Source organism: Alosa sapidissima, chromosome 6 (assembly GCF_018492685.1).
Source record: "Alosa sapidissima isolate fAloSap1 chromosome 6, fAloSap1.pri, whole genome shotgun sequence".
Classification (NCBI taxonomy): Eukaryota; Metazoa; Chordata; class Actinopteri; order Clupeiformes; family Clupeidae; genus Alosa; species Alosa sapidissima.
In genome coordinates this window covers 16398967-16421732 of record NC_055962.1, presented here as the reverse complement: position 1 = coordinate 16421732, position 22766 = coordinate 16398967, and the positions used below count along the sequence as shown (strand labels likewise).

The following is a 22766-nucleotide window of genomic DNA, read 5'->3' as shown; positions in this document are numbered from 1 at the left end:
CCTTCCTTAATCAGTAAATTTTGACAAGACATAACGACTGTAATCATAGTGTGCTAACGTGATGAATGTGTAATGTCGACGCTAGTATAACTTTACCATAACAATCTATTTAATATTCGGTCAGAACTGTTAATGTTCATCATGGCGTGTAGACTGCAATATCTTTCAATAATTACTGATGTAAAACGTTCATTAAAGCCCACAGCATACCACTGAAGTGTGTTGAGTCTTAATAAAACTAGATGTACCGCATAGCGGTACAAAATATGACCGCCGCTCAGTCCTGTACATCCATTCCGCGAAAATAAATCACACTTCAATTTGTCTCCATCTTTTACTCCATCCCCCACTCTTGAAACTTTTGTGTATGCTTGTTTGGCATGCCTGAGTGTGTGTGTGCGGCTGCACAGAAAGTAGCCTACTTGTGCTGAAAAGGTGAATAGATTGTAGAATAGCCAAAGAAGATGTAGCATTGTTATAAAACCTTTAAAATCTCTAAACAATCACAAGTAAGGCAGGTCATCACAGTTCATCCATTGCAACTGGATTGATGAAAGGTCACTTACACCTGTAGGCTACATTGTATTTGGGAAAAGCAAAAGGTATCAGCATAATGTTATTTATTTATTTATTTTTTATGTATTTATAAACAAAAACATCTCTGTCAGTTCCATGCCGTTTTCAACAGCTATCAAAAACAAAGGTCATTTTTGGATGGATGGATTTTTTGTGAATATTTCTTCTTCTACATAAGATTTTAGTCATCTTTAGTTCATGTAATACTTTATTGTCAATGCACAAATTAAGTAACAGTAGTCTGAAACGTTATTGTTAATGCACAAATTAAGTAACAGTAGTCTGAAACGAAATGCTGTTTTACATCTAACCAGTGGTGCAAATAACTGACATGTCCAAATGGGCCTTGATGAAATGCGTCGCTAGACTGTTCATACACATTTTAACGGGCCAAAGTTGAAGAGCTGTTGTCTGTTATTGTTCGTGCAAATATAGGCTGATTCATGTTCCCTTGCATTGTGTAACTGAGGTCCATGGCTAGTCTGGCTTTCATCAGACCAAGCTCAATCTTTTAAGAAATCAAAAAATAAATAGCGGGCAGATCAGGCTGGGTTCACCCAGCCTAGTCCATAGGCACCCGATATTGTTTAATTTTCAGATTGAGATATACACGCTCTGGCTATTCTAAATGCAAAAATGCATTAGGGAGTTATGACAAAACTGTAACTAACAAACTAGATCCTAATAGAAAGCGGTTAGCTTCCCTAAGCTACAGGTAGGATTATAAGGTAGGCCTATTTACAACATAAATTGTCAATAGGCTACGCTGGCGACACAAATAAAATCTCCTTTGGAAACCAATGGCTTACGACTTACAGTATCAAGCGGACTTAAACTGCCATATCGTGGCGAAAAGTTGTAATAACATTCACGCAGTTCCATGAGTCAAGGAAAGCGCGAATGAAGTAGCCACTTCTAAATGGGACCCACTACACAGTAGCTTAAGGTGTGTTGCTAAAGCAGCCATAATGAAATGAAGGTGTCATTGTTTGGATACTTCACACACACGTGCTTTTTAATTTCACAGACTACAACTACCAAGCTGGAATCAAAGCACATCGATTCCCCTCTCACACCCTGCACGCACTTAAAACAAAATAAACAGGCGTCTCAGTCTCACGCATGTATAGGCAAAACTGTATCAGACAGGTGTAACGTTGGTAAATCTTCCATTGCACAGAATGATTTTGTAGCACGTGCAATAAATGACAGTCGAAAGATACAAACAGCGCTGCTATCAATTTGCTTGGTATAACCGCATTTATAGTTTTCTACAAATGCAATCAATCAAATGGGCCTCCATCACTCAACCAACGCTAACGGTAACATTACCTAGGTCCTTATTGATATTACAAGATTAACGTACCTGCAGTAAAAAACAAGCATGTCCGATAAACATCCTCACTTCATCCTCACTTACACTTCATGTGAACATCGTCCTGTCCTTATTAGATGTTCGCTGCGGTAAATTACAGTCCTTGTAGGAAGTGTCCATTATTTTTTCAACCCACTTTTAACTTCCAAAAAAATTACGTCTCACTGCAACGATGCGCTATCTAGTGGACAAACGACTACTTATCGCCAATACTGAAAATGCAGCCATGATGATGATGATGAATATTTTGGCTTTCTTTTGACCCTATTGAATTTGTAATTATGTATCGGCCGTTCTAATACCGATAGTATGTGGGTGCCTGTGTGTGTGCATGTTTATATGTGTGCACCGCCATTTACAGGCCAATGAGTGTACAGTCACTAAATGTACACATAACCTAATTTTTTTTAGCCCCCCCCCCATGGATGAAATTCTACGAAACTTGGCATACCCCCAGACCCCCAGAGAATGCCAGATCAATCATACACATAAAATTTGGTGCAGTTCTGAACATCTTAACTGAAGATAGGGGCGATTAAAGCAGAATAATATTGCATTTTCATTTTTGACCGGGGCGGGGGGGGCAAATCACAAATGAGTGATTATGAGCCAGGTTGATGTGGGCCCTTGAGACCAACATACCATAAAAGATTCACAGAGAACTGTGTCTGCCCTACCCTCCTTTCGGGGGGTCCAGTCCAGCGGGGGGGCTGCAGATCAAAACGAAAAACGATGGTTCCATGCTATCCATGTGGGGTTACATGCCCACCAAGTTTTGTGTACCCCGGTCTTTCAGTGTCCCGGGAATCCTTGTTGGTGTACGTCACTAAATGTACACATAAATTATTTTATTGTAAGGCCCCCCATGAACGAAAGTACACAAAACTTGGCATGCATTCAGAGGGTGTCATAATGATCCTACACTTTTAATTTCGTGCAGTTTTGACCTTGTCAGCCAGAGATATTGAGATGAAAACACCTCATTTTTACTTTTTTGTGTTTAACTAGGTGGCGCTATACATGAAATGAGTGGTTATGGAATGGGTTGACATGGCCCCTTGAGATCAACATACAAAAAAAAATGGTCCTCCTAAACCCTACGGTTTTCGAGATATTCACAGAAAACTGTGTCTGCCCTTTCGGGGGGTCCAATTCAGCGGGGGGGCTACAGATCAAAACGAAAAACGATGGTTCCATGCTATCCATGTGGGGTTACATGTCCGCCAAGTTTCGTGTACCCCGGTCTTTCAGTGTCCCGGGAATCATTGACGGAAATTTGGGCATGCGAAAAAGAAAAAAAAAAAAAAAACTCTGACTAAACCTATATGACCGCCGCTTCGCTGCGCGGCGGTCATAAATAGCGGTTTAGAATATGTGGTAGCAAATAATGTTAACCATCAAAGAAACATCACACTGGAAGCAAAGACGACAGTGTGCGGATATCTTCACTTTTTTTCTTTTGCAACCATCAAAGAAATCTCAAAACACGGGAAGGCTAAGGGTAGCCTACATTAGATGGCCTCAAGATTAGTACTAGTAAAGATTAGACTCAATACACTTGGAGGAGGTCTGCGTCCTTTCTTCTCCAGATATTTTAGGATTTCGCTGGGGCATAATTTCACTATCGAGATATTTATGGCAGGTACTATATAGAACGTAACAGAGAAGGTCCACACACTTGCTCTCCGTTTTTTGTTTTGTTTACTTGAGTTCAATCCCCAACACACATGACGTTTCAAGCCCTTCAGCTCTTCATCAGACTTGTCACTTCATCAGGTATTGTATCGAAGTCATAATTTTGGCATCGTGACAACACTACCTGGCCCCACTGTCCGGTGGGGGGCAGTCAGTCACATGTTTCCTGCCCAAGACCAGGGTGCTGTAGTCTCAGCCCGGTGTAGATTCCAGGGGGCATGGGGTGGTAGGGACGGCTGGGAATGAGGGGGATTGCACACTTCCAAATAATAATACTGAGCAATACATTGAAATCAAATTTCAATAACGCCTTCCAACGATTATAAAAACAATACAATTGAGATACAATGATCAAAATCAATATAATTGAGAAACGATGACCATTTTGTAATAAACCTACAGCACTGTGTTATCTAGCCTAATCCAGCTCCATTCACAGTATGTCTCCGGTTGCTCTGTTGACAACCTTGAAAGGCCCCATCTGCAGCTGATGGCAGTGACGTGTGTGCTAATGTCCGAGACTCTTGTCTGTCATTGCCTAGGTCACAGCAGTGCAGGAGCGGCTACTTTCCAAGTTCACACCTGTGGTCCCATGCTACAGGTCTGGCTCATGGAGCTTGGCATCGCCTTAGTAGAGTACAAAGACAACAAAAACAAACACACACCCACCCACAGACACTGCACCAGAACAATCAGCGTGATGTCTGCCTCGTGTGCTGCTTCCGCCTTACTGACAAGGAGAGAGAGGGGTGGGGAATCCTACGATGAATACAAGTACCTAGTCTATTAAAGCAATACACTGTAGTTCTTTTACATTAAAATACCAGCTTTTGTAACTCATTTTGATTCTATGCTGATTTAAACTACGGAAAATGAAGTCTGACATTACAAGGTGCGCCTGGAATGCCTGGCATTACAACGCTATGTAATGCTGTTATCATGAGTAGCAACATGACTCTTTGTTGGTTTCAGTTGAATTGGGTACCCCCTCAACGCTTAATGGATACACCCAGTATGATGGGACATTCACAAAATGGGGAATTCCTACATTGTGCTACTTTACACCATGAAATTTCAGTCAATACTTGACTGATTAAAAAAACATCTTTAATAGGCCATCATTTATGCTTGTATTGTATACAGTATACATGATCACCAATAGCCTATTGACAACACGTTAATGTGTTTTACATACCAAGAGCAAACCAATAACTCCAATGATCAATTCCAAATGAGTTTTCAGGTTTTTTACTATTGTGGAAAATCTTCACACATCCAAGAACCAAAACAGCATCACACCAACCTACAAACCCCTCAACTAGACTAGACACAATCACACTCCACAAATAGTAAGCATTTATTTGTATAGTGCATTTTCTAGCCCAGTGGTCACTCAAAGTGCTTCACACAGACATGGATAAAAACAACCTAAACACTCAGTATTAAGTCCATGGGCCGTGATTATTCTCCTGCTATGAACAACACACAACATGGTGCTCTTGAATAGCCTAGGCCGTATTTGAAGGTCCGGAGGCACAGGGCAGCTGTCCTACTCGGTTTCTTCGGGCAGACGCTGGAAAATCAAATGTCAAATGCTGTGCGATTTCTCTTCACCATCTGTGCATACACCTGGTCAGATCAACAACAACAGTCCTAGTCGGAAAGTTCTAGCACCAGCGTGCCTGGCAGCCTTTTGCAGGTCCTGGGGCCACTCGGCGACAGGAGATCTGAGCAGATTAGATTTATAGCGCTCCATTGGCGGGGGTCAGTTTTAACTCGATTTGCTGGCATGAGGAGGATTTATACAGGCCGGGCTATTAGCACACCACTGCATGCCAACCAGCCGCCAGCAAGAGACACGCCGCCCGCCTGTCAAACAGACAACAACCAAGCGGAGAGCAAGGAGACGGCAGTTAAGCTGACGCACAACAATCAGCAGGCAGCGTGAAACGGCAGTTAACACACAATAATGGGACAGCGATGGATAGTGGCTAGCGCAGAGCGGCCGGGTGGCAGGGGATAGCAGCAAACACGCCGACAGCCAAATAGTAATCGATATCCAAACACAAGACAGAGGAACAGCAAAGTCACACAGATGACACCGCACACGGGTTTCACCACTGACCGTGCCAGGACCATCACCTACTTGAACAAAAACATACAAGAGAATAGAGAAATGGACAAGAGAACAGAAAACACTGCTGTTACAGTGAGAGTAACGTAATTACTCTAGCCGAGGTTTATACATTGATTTTGCAAAATGTCTTCAGCTATGAAGTTAATACACAGGGGCAGTTCATATAGTATTAAAATGGTTTTGTTTCTTTTAACTTGCATAAAACACTGTCCTGCGGCTTATACACAATGCGGCTAATGGACAGGAAATTACTGTAACAACAATGTTAGTTCATCGTGTGTTATCTGGAAGCCCAATACAGATCTGTTGACACCTTCCTTTTTTTCTGTGTTTGGTCTTACTTGAGTAACTTGCATACACTTTAGAATAGTATGAACAAATGATGCACTTCCAAGTTAGGCTACACCATAATACACAGGCATAGTGGAGCTGGAGCAGTGACATTTTTGCTGACCCACTGTTGGCCGGCCCGGGTTTGATGCCTTGAACCCACCAATACCAGTCCACGGCACATTGGGTGTGTGCCGAATACCAGTCACTTTCCTTTAAAAAGTAGGCCTATTCTGTTCAGCATCATCCCCTTATATGGGAAATTAAACTGTCTGCGTCCAAATGACATCATAATCAAAACACTACCTCAGATGAGTAGACAATCACATGACCAGTAAAGGGCATAGAGAGGTAACAATTCCAGACGTCTGCAAATGCAAGAAACATTTTGGGCAGTGTGAACACTAAAAACACACACCAAAGTCAGTAGAAAAAAAACTAACACACTAAAGTCAGTTCATCAGCAAGGCAAAGCAAGAAAGATGTGAAAGACAGCCAATTCTAAGATACTTTTCATGAAAGAAACTAATTTCCTTTTACCCTTTAACTTAACCTTTAGAGCACTTACTCCCTGTCAGAGGTGAACATGTTGGGAAAGGCTCAGAGAGAGACAATGTGTGTGTGTGTGTGTGTGTGTGGCAGCTGTTTCTCAAACAGAAGATACAGTGCCTCATCTGACCCGCACTGATCTGAAAGTGCCCTGTGGGCTTCTGGTAGTCAAACTGGGCTTGCTCAGGAGAGGCTGTGTGTGTGTGTGTGTGTGTGAGAGAGTGAGTGATTGAAGGCACATTTAGCCATTTCCGCCGCCATTTTAGTTCATCAGGCAACAGTCAGCTATCACATCTCACACATGAAGGCACCTACTGCACCCATGTGCCAAAAAACAGACTACATATAAAGAGCCTGATAAAATGTCAACTAAATAGAACACACACACACACTTGAATTTTCCCTTGGGAATCTATAAAGTATCTATCTATCTATCTATCTATCTATCTATCCCTCACACACACACACACACACACACACACACAGTATAAGTATAAGTATATATACTCTTTTGATCCCGTGAGGGAAATTTGGTCTCTGCATTTATCCCAATCCGTGAATTAGTAAAACACACTCAGCACACAGTGAACACATAGTGAGGTGACTACTAATCTCGGCGCAGTGAGCTGCCTGCATCAACAGCGGCGCTCGGGGAGCAGTGAGGGGTTAGGTGCCTTGCTCAAGGGCACTACAGCCGTTCCCACTGGTCTGGGCTCGAACCGGCAACCCTCCGGTTACAGGTTCGGAGTGCTGACCAGTGGGCCACGGCTGCCCACACACACACACACAGGGGAAAGTAGACACAAGCACAACCTTAAGAAAACTACTGATCAATGGAAAAGAGATGCAGAGGAAGGGCAGCCTGCAAGGCAACATGGTCTCTCCCCTGACTGAACTCGTCCCATGTTCAGCGCAATTCACAACATCATATACCTCGCGCCACCGAGCCAATAATTGAGTTCAGCTGAGAGCAAATTCAATTGTGAGCGGAGGAAGGGCACTCCTCCGAGTCCCTTCGCCAACCCGTTCACGGAGACTCCCATTAGCCGTGTGACTCATCCAGCTCTGATAATGACTGAGGGGAGAAACAGGAGGGTGGTCCCTTGCCACCAAGGACAGACAACCCCCCCCCCCCCCCCCCCCCCCCACCATGAGACATGATGAGACACATCACCAGGCATGGGAGCCTCAGGGCATGGGAGCCTCAGGGCAGGGCAGGAGGAAGGGACAGAGGGAGGCTAAGAGGAGAGAATTAGAGGGAGAGACAGAGAGAGAGAGAGAGAGAGAGAGAGAGAGAGAGAGAGAGAGAGAAAGACCGTCTTTCAGCTCCTGTTATTAGAGGAAGGAAAGAGCATCGATAGCGATAACAATGAAGCCATTTGCAACAGGAGTGTGTGTTGTGTGTGTGAGTGAGCGAGCGAGCGCAAGAGAACAAGACAGTGAGAGAACGAGAGAAAAAGGGGACAGAAAAATGTGCAGTTATTCAGCTCAACCGCAGAGCAATTAGCCTAACTCTGACCCCCCCCCCCCCACCCAACTTGACCACTGACCTTTGCTGAACGAATGGAGAACACGAGTGGGTAGATGGCCTGGCTGAGAGAGCCACAAAGCCTCCTAGGACACTGTTGTCCACTGAGAGATGCTTGGCCAGGGTGACTTTCACAAGGACTGGGCTCCGGTCCACACACAGTCAGCTAAAACCAGTTAATACAGTCTATGATTCTCATCTTTCACACTTCCAAAATTCAAATTCAGCAAATAGCTCCTTACAGCCCTCTTGCTGGCCCGCTCTATGTGTGGAATCACCTGTACACTGTCCTGCCTCAGTTAACGGGAATCAAAGTGGCTCGGTCTTGAGCTATTCCAGCCAATTAACAAGCTGTTTCTGTAGTGCACAGATTGGCTTTTGAGCTCAAAACATCAACCGCCTTTTAATCAGAATGGTAAATTGTGCCCTTCACTGCAATTGACAACTTTCGTCTCGGCCCTTGGTTCTACGGTCTCCAAATGGACACTTCAGGCCCTTCAATGTAATCTTTGGTTGCGCTCAGACGCACACTCAAATCTGAATACCCTTGATCATTTCAATTCTTTTTATACGGCAGCCCAGAACAATTAGAGAATTGTGTGGGCTAAGTTTTGAGACACAAAATGGATTTAGAAGCTTCCGCCAACTGTTCTCGCAGAGAAACAAATGATGTGTTCTCACAAACGGCCCCTCATACCCTGCAGAGCCAGTGTGGGTGAAAACAAATCTCGCCCATTTGAACAGGCGCCGAGAACCAATTATAAATGGTGGCCGCCACCGCTGCTGATGTTGATGAAGACGGCAGTCTACATCACTCAATCTTTTTTGTCTCTTTTCCTTCCCCCTCCCTCAGTCAGTCAGTCAGTCTGTTTCTCTCCCTCTCTGTTTCTCTCTCTCACCGTCTGTATCTGCCGCCTCCTCTTATTTCTCTCTCTTTCCATCTTTCAGTCCCCTGTTGAGGCAAAATGTTGCTTGCAGGATAAGGATAACCTTGTAAGGACAAGACCCGAAACACAGACACGCACGCGCACGCGCACACGCACACACACACACACACACACACACACACACACACACACACACACACACACACACACACACACACACACACACACACACACACACACACACACACACACAGTGTTAGTGCAAGTGCTATGGCAGGGAAAACAGGAGCAGCTGATAAAGCTGTTTTTCTGGCTAAAAAGCCAATGGATGTGACTGCTCTCAGAGCGTTACGGGAGACTTGGCCATTTACTCAGTTTGTCCACGTCATCTGTCCACACCCTCTGTGATCACAACAGGTGACAGAGAGGAAGAAAGTGGAAGAGGGTTAGTGATGAAAAGATGGACAAAAGGCTAACAGTGAGCTACGGTCATCACCCGTACTGGGCTTCAAGGCCAAATGCTCCACAGCTGGCACACACACACACACACACACACACACACGTTACCTGTGCACAACACTGTAAAGTGTGTATACTAGCCGGGGAGAGAGAGAAAGAAAAGAATGTGAGAGAATGAGAGTGTGTGTGAGAGGAGAGATAGAGTGCTAGCTTAGGCCTACTTATTTCCCATCATGAGTGAAACCACATAACCACAGACTGGTCTCACATTGCACGTGAACCCCTGCACTCTGGCGCTAAAATATTTACCACTGCTGCAGCAGCACACAGACCGAGCAGCTGAGTCACTGTGTGTGTGTGTGTGTGTGTGTGTGTGTGGCAGACTGTGTGCGAGTGCGAGAGTATGTGTGTGTTCTATGGGGGCTGCCTCTCTTCTGGTGGTCTGTGTGCCATGGTCTAAGACAGCGTGTGCAGAACGGCAGAACGGTTCTAAAAACATCTGCAAAGCAGAAAAATCACAGCGACCCTGCCCCAGCGACCCTGCCCCAGCGGTCACACAGCCAAACCTAAAAACCTACAGCCTGGTTCACACCCAAGACCCACGTCCAGAAGAAGAAGAAAATGACAGGGGAGAGCAGACACCACCACAAAAATCTCAGCTGATGCAATAGGAGGTTGTAGAAAGATTCTTCCTCTCTAATCACCATTTTAAAAAAAAACTGAACGGAAATTCAGATTATGCAGATTACTGACAGGTTGCAAGGAGCTGCAGGCTGTAAGTGATTGCAACATGTGTACGGAAAATGAATGCCCTGAAGAGGCCATAAACCATTTAAAGCGTTTTCATAAATAAACCGGAGAATGAGCTGAAAAACACACTGTCCATCACACGGCTGCTGACTATTGCACAACTTGTTTTTCCACAACCTGTAAAGTGTAGCTGGCCATGGAATCATGGAACTGCTGAGCTAGATCCAGCCTTGACCTTCACCTTGACACGTGACGCTAAGGCCAACACATTTAAAACCTGTTCTGGCCCCATTACCTGCAGAATCCAATGTATGCCTCTGTAGATCTTTAATGCTGTTTACATGGGCTACATGTTTGCTTATTTGGACTACGGCTTTGTTTATTTGGACTATGTGCTTGTTTACTTGTGGTAGGTGTTTTTTTTGTTTTTTTGGTGAAGGGCACGTATTCAGCTGTGTTTGTGCCAGGCTCTCATGAAGCGGCCTTTGAGAGTGGAAACAGAGCGCGGCAAAAGTCCTCGCAAAAATAGCCCCGCCGCCGCCGGACCCCGGAACTTCCCGCCGCAAGGGGCCTGTTAACTAAATGAGAGGCGAGGCTCGGTGTAGCGATGGTATGGTACCGCACAGCTCTCAGCCTCAATGGAAAAAGCCCTGTGAAGGCATAACCCCCCCCCCCCTCCCCCTGCAACAAACCCCAATGAGTTGCTCACAACTAAGTGAGAGAGCACTCTGTCTGTGTGTGTGCGCGCGTGTGTGTACGTCTGAGTGCGTGTGTACATCTGTGTGCGCGCGTGTGTGTACGTCTGAGTGCGTGTGTACATCTGTGTGCGTGTGTACATCTGTGTGCGTACGTCTGTGTGCGTGTGTACGTCTGTGTGCGTGTGTACGTCTGTGTGCGTGTGTGTACGTCTGTGTGCGCGTGTGTACGTCTGTGTGCGCGTGTGTACGTCTGTGTGCGCGTGTGTACGTCTGTGTGCGCGTGTGTACGTCTGTGTGCGCGTGTGTACGTCTGTGTGCGCGTGTGTACGTCTGTGTGCGCGTGTGTACGTCTGTGTGCGCGTGTGTACGTCTGTGTGCGCGTGTGTACGTCTGTGTGCGCGTGTGTACGTCTGTGTGCGCGTCTGTGTGCGCGTGTGTACGTCTGTGTGCGCGTGTGTATACGTCTGTGTCTCTGGGTGTGAATGGTCCCGTTTAAATTAGAGTGCCTACTGCCTCTCTAATATGTACTCCTGTTGGGCTGTGCATGAGGCTTCTCGCAGGCGCACTCTGTGTGTGTGTGTGCATGTGTGTGTGTGTGTGTGAGATATGAAGGGCGGAGGCCAGGCCTTAATTAGGCAGATGGGCTGCAATCAGCCAGCCTCCCAACAGCAGAGTCTTGGGGAAGAGGGGGGAGAGGGGCACTCAGGAACCAGGAGCAGAAAGCAGCAACACAGAGAGCCCGTCTACATCATTCCCTTTTTATCTGCAACACTTCTGCTATGTGTGCGCCGCTCACCTCTACCAGAGACTTTCTAATGAGGAGACACAGCACTCAAAAAATACTCCATAGAAATGCATGGGGCTAGTTTGTCACGCCAATATGGCCGTTGTCTACACATATCCCACCCCTTCCTCGGCAAAACGTCGACATGTGAATACATTGAGCCAATCATGTGGTGTGATGTGAATACATTGAGCCAATCATATGGTGTGTTGTGAAGACATCGTGCCAATCATGTGTTGTGATCTCGCCGCTGGAGCAAGATTGGTGTCGTGAAGCCTTGCGCACGCGCAGTTCGACCCAAAGACTGTGCCCGATAAGTGCCCATAAAACGTTGCTATATCGCCGCCGAGTGGAGGGACTTGCCTAAAAGGACTTTGTCTCTACTGCACTGCCGTATTCAAGCCCCTAAAAAAATAGCAGTTAGTTGGAAAACTCCAGTTTTGCGTTTAATCGATAAACATTTGAAAACTATGGCATATACAGAATACATCCTCTTCATATGTCCATTTCTGATTCATCATTCTCCTGTAATGGGACAATGAGAACTCTGCTACTAACAAGGATAACGAATGGCTTTTTGTTCTCTTGCCGTCTTTGCTGTCAGCTGTAGCTCTGTTAAGTTCTGCATTCTATAGTGTTACAACTGCCTACATATGCAGGAGGAGAACTATTATTCAAGCATTATGACAAACACAAAAAGGTGATGTGTTTTCCAAGTATAGTCAAAGTCCTTTTAGGCAAGTCCCTCCACTGGGCGGCCATATTGTAACGCTTTTTGGGAACTTATCGGGCATCTATTTCGGCAGAAATGGGCATGCACAAGGCTTCACGACACCAACCTTGCTCCAGCCGCGAGATCACAACACATGATTGGCACGATGTCTTCACAACACACCACATTATTTGCTCCTCATTAGAAAGTCTCTGGTATAGTAGAGAGACGGATCAGGTGTGATTACGGAGCTGTATACGCTCATATGGACAAAGATCACTTGAGTTTCAAAAGGAAAACAACAATGTGGATGGAGTCTGAGGCCGCAGAGCAGGGAGAAGAGAGGGTACAGGGAGACTGATTAAGGAAGGAAGAGAACTAGAAATACAGATGGAGGGAGGAAGAGATAGAAGGATGAAGAAAAGAAAGAGTGAAACAGATGGAATAGAGCGAATGTACAAAGGATGTAGAAAAAAAGGCAAATAAGGGCCTGAAATATAGATAGAGAGGGAGGGAGAGAGAGTGAGGGAAAGAGAAAAAGATGGAGGGAGAGAGAGAGAGAGAGAGAGAGAGAGAGAGAGAGAGAGAGAGAGAGAGAGAGATAAAAAAGACTGCAAGAGAAAAAGGGGATGAAAAAGGGGGAGTGACAAAAAAAAAAGATAATGACAAAGACGAAGAGGGGAGAATACAGTAGGAGAAAGAGAGTGGCATGGTGAGCCGGGGGAAAGATGGAGGCTCGTCTGTATTCCGCTGAGCGGCTCTGCCTTAGTGATTGATTCCATTTCAAATTCCCTCAAGAAGATGCTCAATTAGGCCAAGTATTGGACAGAGCAACACTCTTTCTCTCTCGCGTCACTCTCCCCTTCACTCTCTCGCTCTGACTCACCCAGGCATGCAAGTGCAGACACACACACAGACACACACACACACACACACACACAAGCCAGGGAATTTTCACCACTGGGGCAAAGAGAGTTGGGTCATGCAATGGTTGAGGACACACTGTTTGAATTTATTAAAGGAGAGAGAGATGGTGTGTGTGTGTGTGTGTGTGTGTGTGTGTCAGAGGTACAGACTGATGAAAGTCAGACAAATATTGTAGCTTATGCAGAGCCTTTGGTCATCCCTGTACATGGTTTCAAGGCTGACTGGTCAAACACAGGCGACTGCTCACGTACAACACACACACCTGTGCATTACCTGTGGGCAGCACTCAGTGTACGTGTGTGTAAATTGGCTAAACATGTTTGCTCCATTCCGTCATGCCAAACTCCGACATACCTGAAATAAGCCAGGGGCCCTCTTTTTTCTCTCTCTCTCTCTCTCTCTCTCTTCCAACAGGCAGCGAGCCAGTGCAGGCTGAACAGCTGGAGAGAGCAGGAATGTGCCACAATCATCTAAAGCCAGCAGTTCAAACAGGAGTGATTCCTCCATTTCCCTCCTTCACCTACAATAACTCACTCGCAACCCCCCCCCCCCCCCCTCCCCCTATCTCTATCTCTCATTTGTGTTATGTCCCTCACAGTGTGTACCAGCCAGGACAGGACAGGACAGGAGAGAGTCTGTGCCAACCTGCACATGTGAGAGGCTCTGGGGAAAGCAAAGACCACCAAAACAAACCAACATCCATCTTCTGCATCTCAACCACCACCACCCGGAAACCCTGCGAGTCCATTCCCTGTTCCTGTTCCTATATCTACCTAACCCCCCCCCCATCGTGCCGTGCTGAGCTGTGCTATGGTTGGTCATGGATTCCTCTCCAGCCGGCTGCTGCCAACAGCTGCCACCTAGCCTGCCTGCCTGCTCACCCCAGTGGAGAGAGATGGACACTGGGAGACGAGCCAGCGCGATTAGCCTCTCCAGTCCCACCCCCGCTTTCTCACACACACACACACACACACACACACACTCAGAAGCACAATCACTCACAAATGAACACAGGCATGCACGCACAGCTCAACAAATTCACTCTCATTTTCTGGCAAACCGTTTCCCTCACTCAGACACTAAAAAAAAAACAGGTCACAATCGGACGTAATCAGGTACTTCATCATTCTCTTTCTCTCACACACACACACACTCCAACAAAATCACTCTATCCCTGTCTATGTCATTGTCCCACTCTTCCTCAGACACAAAAACGCACTAGGTCTATACCCTCAGACACAATCAGGTGTCTAATCTCGCTCCCACTTTGTCACAGACACACACACTTCAAACATTGACACATACCCAAGTCACTCAGCCAAGTGATCCCAATCACACTCACACATTTTCTCTCTCGAAGAGAATTACCTTGTGAGGTACACTACACAAACACAAACACACACACACACACACACACACACACACACACACAAACTGAATGCTTGTTTAGAAACAATGTCACACTTTCACTCTCTTGCCTTTTATGCCCTTGCTCCACTTTGAGCATTCGGTTCTCATTCAGTTCTCTTTCAGAGAGCAAACAGTGAAGTAGAGAGAGAGAGAGTGTGTGTGTGTGTGTGTGTGTGTGTGTGGGGGGGGGGGGGGGGGGGGGACATTATCACACTGTGAACGAGTGAATTCTGCAAACAAGGGCAGAGGTAGGAAATGAGTAGTCCAAGGGTGAACTCATACACTGATGGGCCTCTGGACAGCAGATGACTAACTGGACCAGATCCTCGGCCAGGCCCCGTTCCTGGGTCCATTGGTGTCTAAAGTCTTGATTGTACTAGCTTGCGTACATATACACAATAGCTGTGGTCTGGACGCCACAGACATGTGGTTGTTGGATCTCAAACTTTCTAGTCTGTTTGGAGGCTGTCCGTGCACAGGTGCCTTTGGAACTTTGTGACTTGTCTGGTACGGTCACCAGAAGAAGAAAAAACTGCAGGGTACACATTTGCCTGAGGGAGGTTCTTTCAGCATCAGGTGAAAAACTGGGTGAGGAAGAGGCGACACAGCACTAGACACCAAGTAATGGCCGTGTGTTCAAAATACTCATACTAGTGACTGGGTGTCACATTCACACACACTAGTTATCCCTCTCTCTCACACACTCGCTCTCTCTCCTTTTTTATTTCACTCCCTCTCTCACACACACCGAGTGTGGGAGTTTGATGGTTCACCTGTTCATAACGGTTACACACCGATTAACATTCTTGGCAGATGTGATTTGACACGATTCTTGTTAGAGCAGCGACAAGAAGTCTATCTGTCTGGCTCAAAGTTCTTTTGTGAGACGGATGCGGGGTTGATGCAGAGAGATTGTGCACACATCAAAAGGGATAGGAGACTGAGGGAGCAGGTGAAACTGAAAGAGATGGTAAAAAAAAGAGGGAGAAGGGGGGGGGGGTTCAAACCAGATGTCCTTGGGTGTGGGGTGCACGGAAGGACAGGTTCTCCCACTATTTACCCATCCCACATTCTCATATGTCTCTTTAGACAGACACACTAACCAACACGGTCAACACAAAAATAATTTACATACTTATGTAAACTCGTCATGATTTAATTTTTGTTGCCATTTGAATGCGGCACAGCATTCACTGAGCTCTCACTCACTGGACACATCATCTGCACACCGATCAGTGCATGTTTGTCAAATTCGATAAAGGATGCTCCAATATAATTACCACATTAGGCATTATGTTTAACTTAATGTCCTATTTCGACATACCACGATATTTCAAATAATAAACCAGTTTAATCCAAAGCAGCATATTATGTATTCATTCATTCGACCAGTATTTATTCCCGGAGGTTCATTGAGGGTAGTCCTCATTTTCAGTGAAGCCGAGTTTTAAAGAAACCAAGTTAAAGTCCTCCTTCAATTTCGACCTTTACTTCATGAAACAACGAGATGTGAAAAGTGTACCTGCACTTTGATAAGTGGATTTATGAAAGATGGCAAACAAATGATATAAATCATTCAAACGTGCAGAATATTCTTATCACATAAGCTCATTCACTCCGACGTCAGTTATGTGGTATGGCATCGTGTTGACAATAAAAGGGACAGGAAAGCGACTGTTTGAATACTGATTACTGACCAACCAACAATATCTACTCACACTTGAAACGTGTAAATGTGTATCCCCATCCCAGCGTGCAGGGGAACTTGTATCTTAGGCCGAAGTGGCTTGCTACAGCGGAGCCCGATCCTACATTAATGTTAACAGTTAAGTTATGTACAACATAAACGCTGACAGCACACATATAATGAGAAGGTATACTGACGATTCTCTAACTACTTGTTTTTCACCGTGTCGGCATTACACAAGGCATAAATAATGCATCAACATATTTCACGGCGCTCCTGCCGTCCTTACAAAACGTGTCAATAAAAACAGCTCATAGGTTGTCGTTTAAATTGCTCCCCCGCACTAAGCACAACGATGCAATGTATGTCAGAAGACCTTATTGGCGAGAAGATATTCGCATCTTCCTGCAATTACAAATAGCAGGCATGAGCATTCTTTCGTTGTGCAGACCAGAGAGGAGCTTCTGAAAAGGCGAAAGGAGCAGGCCATATGTCTAATGATAATCTGGTCAATTAGCCAGCTAGCTAGCCATAACAAGCGCCTGGATTCTTGGATTTTGCCAGTTAGCAAGCTAACTGATGTTAGCGCTAGACTTACCCGGTTTGGAGATCTGAAGACAAATCTCAGGCCAAGTCTAAGGAGTGCCTGGCGTACAGTCTGTGCTGCTATACCGCTGACTATTCAAATAATATGATCAGTATCTTCTTGAGCCACGCTATCTTGAAAAACAGTCTGTCGAAGGTTCTAACGCGTCAGGTCCGCACGGTGCAAGCAATCGCGACTGCATTGTTGGACCAAGCCAGCGCTAAGCAAACATTAACCACCGATGCATGCTGGGAATAGCAAATGACTTGTGGGCAAACTGCTCCACCTGTCGGTCATAAAAAAAAAACACAGCTGGAAACGTGCAGATGTGAGCATTTCAAAAAATAAACGCCCAATAACATACATAACAACATATATTGTACCTCCATACATATAATTCTTTCTCCACGTATGTGTATGTATGCATAATTAAGAAGTGACAACATTAATGAGCGCACGCAGTAAATAACAATAATTGTCAATCCTTTTCATCTCCCTTTCAATAGGTGGCAGTACAATACTCTCGCCCTGGAGAGAGAGGTTGGAAAAGGCGAAGAAGCCATCTGTACCGTCTCATGTTGGTGACGCCGAAGACTGAAAACATGGAGAGAAAACATGTGTCGGCCTTTGCATTGTATCAGTCCGCAATCCCCCCTTCGAATCCCCTAAATGAGGTAATTCATCCATTTAGAGAGCTCAAGCTTGTCGTGATAAGCATATTTCTCATTCAGCATTACTTTAGCAGTGTTATCTCACTCATGTATGAAACCAACTGTCCACGCCTCCTTTAGCAGGCGCAACATAGTGCTGTTGTGTTAAATGTACTGTGCACTATAGGATTTTTGCTTCTGACTGATGTATGTGTACTATTGACGTGTGTAAAGGTTTTGCCGGTGAAGAAAAAGAAGAGGAAACTGCAGGATGGCCTTCCAATCGTAAAATCCAAAAAGATCAGGAAGAAGAGTGGTGCAGTACGGAACGGTTTGCAAACAAAGAAGAAAGATAAGCAAGAGACGATGCTGAATGTATGTAACAATGCGAAGGGCCCTCTCAATGTAACAGCGCCGTGTGGCAACAGCTTACTTCAATATGTTCACCTGGCTACCAGTGACAATGTGATCATTTATTCCCGCGGTGTTTGATTTGGATTTGTGATTTTAGGATGAAGAACAACAAACCAGAGAAATGGCAGGTGACACCACATCTTTGCACACCCTTCTAGACAGCCTCACCAAAGTCAATAACAGCAGCGAAAGGGCAAGCAAGCTGTTTCAGTGGTTTGTCCATCCAATACCCTCCAAGAGCTTTTTTAGGTAAGCAGTCCTAAGTTAGTAATCAGTGTGTTGTTGACATTTGATGGTGTCAATGGGTGGTGTCAATGTACTCAAAAGATTTGATTCTGATGTCTGATCTTGTTTGCCCTGATCTTGAAGATTGGTAAAATCTTGGTTCACAAATAAGATCTGATGAGGATTTTTCAGGGTTAGCATTTGTGTATGTATGAACTCACAGGGATACATGGGAGAAAAAACCTCTGCTGATTAAACGCCAGAAACAAGATTACTACAAAGGACTGTTCTCCACAGCAGAGTTTGACAGAATTCTGAGAGATGTGAGTAGAGCTAAGTTCAGCATTATGAGACACTTAAGCAGGTCTGTTTACTGACTGACTGTATCGGTATGCATGATGTTCGTGTATCGTTAAGATCTTCATATCCCCATGAATCACAGAACATGTTTGTTTGTTTAACACGTTTTCATTGCATTCGTTGCATTTACTGTAATGAGCTGAAATTGTGTGTGTGTGTGTGCGTCAAATATCAGGATAACGTCCAGTTTGGGGTGAACCTCGACGTCACTAGTTACATTAATGGAAAACGAGAGACCCACAACCCTCCAGGGAGGGCACTGCCCTACACAGTGTGGGATTATTACGAGGTAAAGACAATCATCTTCATCTTTTCTATTCATATCAATCCCATCCTCTCAACTTGATGCCCTTATGCACACATAGCATGATGGTTGTATGTTTTTTTTAGCATAACTAATTTTTAGAAGCAAATGCAAAAATATATGTTGATATAAATTATGTGTGTGTGCGTGCGTGTCAGTCTGTGTCTGTGCGCGTGCATGGGTGTTTGCCGCATTGCTGAGTAATGGTTGTGGCTTTTGCTCTCCAGAGTGGCTGCTCCCTGAGGATGCTGAACCCCCAAGCATTCTCCTCCACCGTCTGGAACGTTCTCTCTATCCTGCAGGAGCTCTTTGGTAGCATGGCTGGTGCCAACGTGTAAGTCTGGCTTGTGCACATGTCATGCTGAGAAAATCTCAAAAATATAACAGTCCAGAATGCCAGCATGGCTCTGATAGGGCCTTAAATGAAAGAGTATATATAACAACGAACCTGATTCCACAGGAAAGATAGTTTTAGTTAGTTTCATGTATGTTTTTGGATGTAGAATTATTATTGAGGTATTGCACGTAAAGTGACTTTGTAGTTGAGTAGCGCACTATTTCACAATGCAGCGTTGGCTTATGTTCCCTCAGAAGCTTTCCCTTTACAGAGATACAGAGATGCGTAACATGCTGACTTTTCTAATCCTAATGTGTTAATCCTACCATGCTTGTGTGCCCTCAGGTATCTGACGCCGGCAGGCACACAGGGCTTTGCTCCACACTACGATGACATTGAGGCCTTTGTAGTCCAGCTGGAGGGCAAGAAGCACTGGAGAGTGTACAACCCTCGGTGAGTCAGCCCCCTCCATGCCCCCGGATCCCCCCTGAGTAACACTTTGCAGCTGTCACACACAATAAGCGCAACATCAGCCAGCCCTATATCGTGCTCAGGGAGAGGAGGGGTACGTCACGCAACGCACATCATGTTGCTATTGTTGTCATGGGAGGTATCGGAGCCGCTGGGCATGGGGTAAAATGTTAATGTGTTAATCACAAACCTTAAGAATGTATCAGCGTTTAAAAGTGCTATACGTTTCATGAACTTTGTGGATGTGTGTCTGTGTGTGCCCAGGTCTGAAGATGAGGTGCTGCCAGTGGTATCAAGTCGTAAGTAGTAAAAAAAAAAAAACATAACCCAAAACCCATAATATGTCGTTTAGGACATTTTGGGATAAAAAATCATGACCATCCCCTTGCAGATATCTGCAACATTTCTCATTTATTTTCTGTCTACAAGACTGTTATGATCTAGTTACTTACATAACCTGTGACATAACTTCACATTCTAGCCAACTTCAGCCAGGGTGAGATTGGGAAGCCCATTCTTGATGTGGTGCTGGAGGCTGGAGACCTGCTCTACTTCCCCCGTGGGTTCATCCACCAGGGCGACTGTCTGCCAGATGCCCACTCCCTTCACATCACCGTCTCCTCCTACCAGAAGAACAGCTGGGGTGACCTGCTCACCAAGGTGATCTGTGACCTCTCACCCCATTGTGAAATTGTTTAACCCATTAGGTAGAATTAGGGCTGGGCGATATGGCCTAAAAAAAAAAAAAACCCCTCTACCTCTACAAACTACAAATGACAAAAACAAATTCAAAACAAGTTATGACTTTTTGTTTTACTCTTTGGAATTTTATCTAGTTTGGTAGTAGATCTAATAATCCTTTGGTAGTAACAGACATGTTTCATTACCAGTATCACTAGTTTATACATTGTGCAGTAGGCCTAAGCCTCTATGCTTATGGATGACCTCACTAATGAGTTATATTACTTTTGACATCACATCCTGCTTATGTTTGCTGCCCATCAGCAGCTGGATTAAAGGTGCTTTAAGCGATGTTGGGCAACGTCACTCTTCTGTTGACGTTCAAACAAAACAGAGCCAGATTTTGCAAGCATTAGCTAATACCAGTATACATAACATTGTATAATTGCTCCCAGTACATTTTAAACCCAGAGCTTATGTAGTCAGTTTCAAAACTTGTGGGTAAACAAAGTCTGTTTGTTTGTTTTTTCACTTGCAGCTTGTTCCAGCAGCTGTGGAGATTGCAATGGAGGAGGATGTGGAATTCCGTAAAGGTCTCCCCCTGGACTATCTGTCGTACATGGGGGTTCAGAATTCTGATAAGGTGTGTGCAGTTTGTCCAGTGTGCTTTGTGTCGGATTTGTAGTTGAACTACAATTTGTAATTGAAATTACTCTGAATGTAAAGAAAATAAAAAGACTTGATGAAGTTAGGAATGTTTTGCCCTCTGCAGGAGGATCCCCGTCGAGCAGAGTTTCTGAGTCATATTGGCTCTTTAATGAAGAAGCTAGTGGGTTACGCACCTGTGGACGCTGCGGTGGACCAGAAGGCCAGAGGCTTTTTGCATGACTGCTTACCACCTCTACTCACTCCAGGTAACCACACTTTCAGTTTCCAGATAATTTCAAAATGGAGACGGCTACGAAAATGGCTCTCTTATCCATTTGTGAAAGACAGTATAGTAGATAATAGATACGGCAATATACAGTATATATAAAGCACTTTGGACGTCTATATATATATACTGTATAAAACTAACCTATACATCACAACACATACAGACAAACACATTTGACAGTGAGGGGGAGGGTAGAGTATAACAGCAAAACCCTCTGGGGTTTACCACAAGATTCTGTCTGCGTTCAAAATGTAATTATTTCCATCATGTTGTTTTGGTAGCTGAGAAGGCCAGCAGTGTTTATGGAGCCCCGGCCCGCTGGGAGGATGGCGAGGCGTTGGGCTTGACCGTCCACGTGAGACAACAGACCAGGATCCGCCTCATACGTGCAGGAATAGCAAGGTAGTCCACACACACTTTCAAAGCAGTGACCAGTGACGGACCAGGGTTAGTTACATGCTCAACCCTTCTTGTAATTCAAACCAGTGATGCCTTTTCAAACCGTTATGCTGCTCCTGAATCTCTTGCTAAATGATAAGCACAGAAAATCATAATAAACTGAACTTAATTTGAGGGGTATTTTTTTATTCTTTTTGTCTTCCTTGTTGCTAAAGGTTGTGCAGTGATGGAGAAGAGGTCTCCCTTTATCACACAGCAGAAAACTCCCGGGTTTACCACAAAGAAGAGCTCAAGTCCTTTGAAATAAAACCAGAGGTGAGCTTTGTGTTAGGCATAAAAACAAAACTATTAGAAATGGAGCAGAATGTCAGTAAGTGATGATGGTAGTCTGTAGGAGCTCTGACTGAACCATTGTTTTACAGCACACAGATGCCATGGAGTTTCTGCTTCACTCGTATCCCAAGTTTGTCACCGTTTCTAGTTTACCATGCGATACAGCAGAAGAAAAGGTTGGTTACTTTACATCTGCAATGTAATTAGGATGAATGTTATGGTTAATAATTGATGTGTGTGTGTGTGTTAATCCATAAACATCAATCTTGTTTGTGTTCCCTAGCGGTCATTGGCAGATCTGCTGTTTGAGAAGGGATTGATACACACGGCGGACCCTCTGAAGTCAGAGTGATCTTTTAGAACGTACCCATCGGGGTTGATGCGCTCATAGTTTGCCGTCCCGAGAACAGTTCCAACCAGCATCCAACCAGCGCTCTGTATTTGTGTTCTTGATATTCTTTACATTTGAGCTTTGCTTCGGTGTAAGACATTTGAAGATGCTTTTGTACATTTAAAGAATGCAATCAAAATAAAAATCAGATCAGTAAAATGAGTTGTTTCAATT

At 44.8% G+C, this 22766-nt stretch overlaps 2 protein-coding genes across 2 annotated transcripts in view; one reads left to right on the top strand and one right to left on the bottom strand.

The window, feature by feature from the left end:
• extl3 (exostosin-like glycosyltransferase 3) overlaps positions 1–17294 on the bottom strand; it is a 40671-nt gene extending 23377 nt beyond the window's left edge. The window contains exon 1 of the mRNA XM_042094963.1: positions 17103–17294. The gene's annotated coding sequence lies outside the window, so the exon portion shown is untranslated. The remainder of the gene's footprint in view (positions 1–17102) is intronic.
• Positions 17295–17611: 317 nt separating this feature from the next.
• On the top strand, positions 17612–22751 carry riox1 (ribosomal oxygenase 1). Its single transcript, XM_042095532.1, has 15 exons — positions 17612–17764; positions 17975–18115; positions 18252–18403; positions 18603–18702; positions 18915–19028; positions 19271–19377; positions 19726–19833; positions 20116–20150; positions 20333–20511; positions 21071–21175; positions 21305–21446; positions 21751–21871; positions 22084–22183; positions 22291–22377; positions 22485–22751. Exons 1-15 carry the CDS (start codon positions 17666–17668, stop codon positions 22551–22553), a joined length of 1659 nt encoding a protein of 552 aa, XP_041951466.1. The 5' UTR covers positions 17612–17665; the 3' UTR covers positions 22554–22751.
• The last annotated feature ends 15 nt before the right edge of the window (positions 22752–22766 follow it).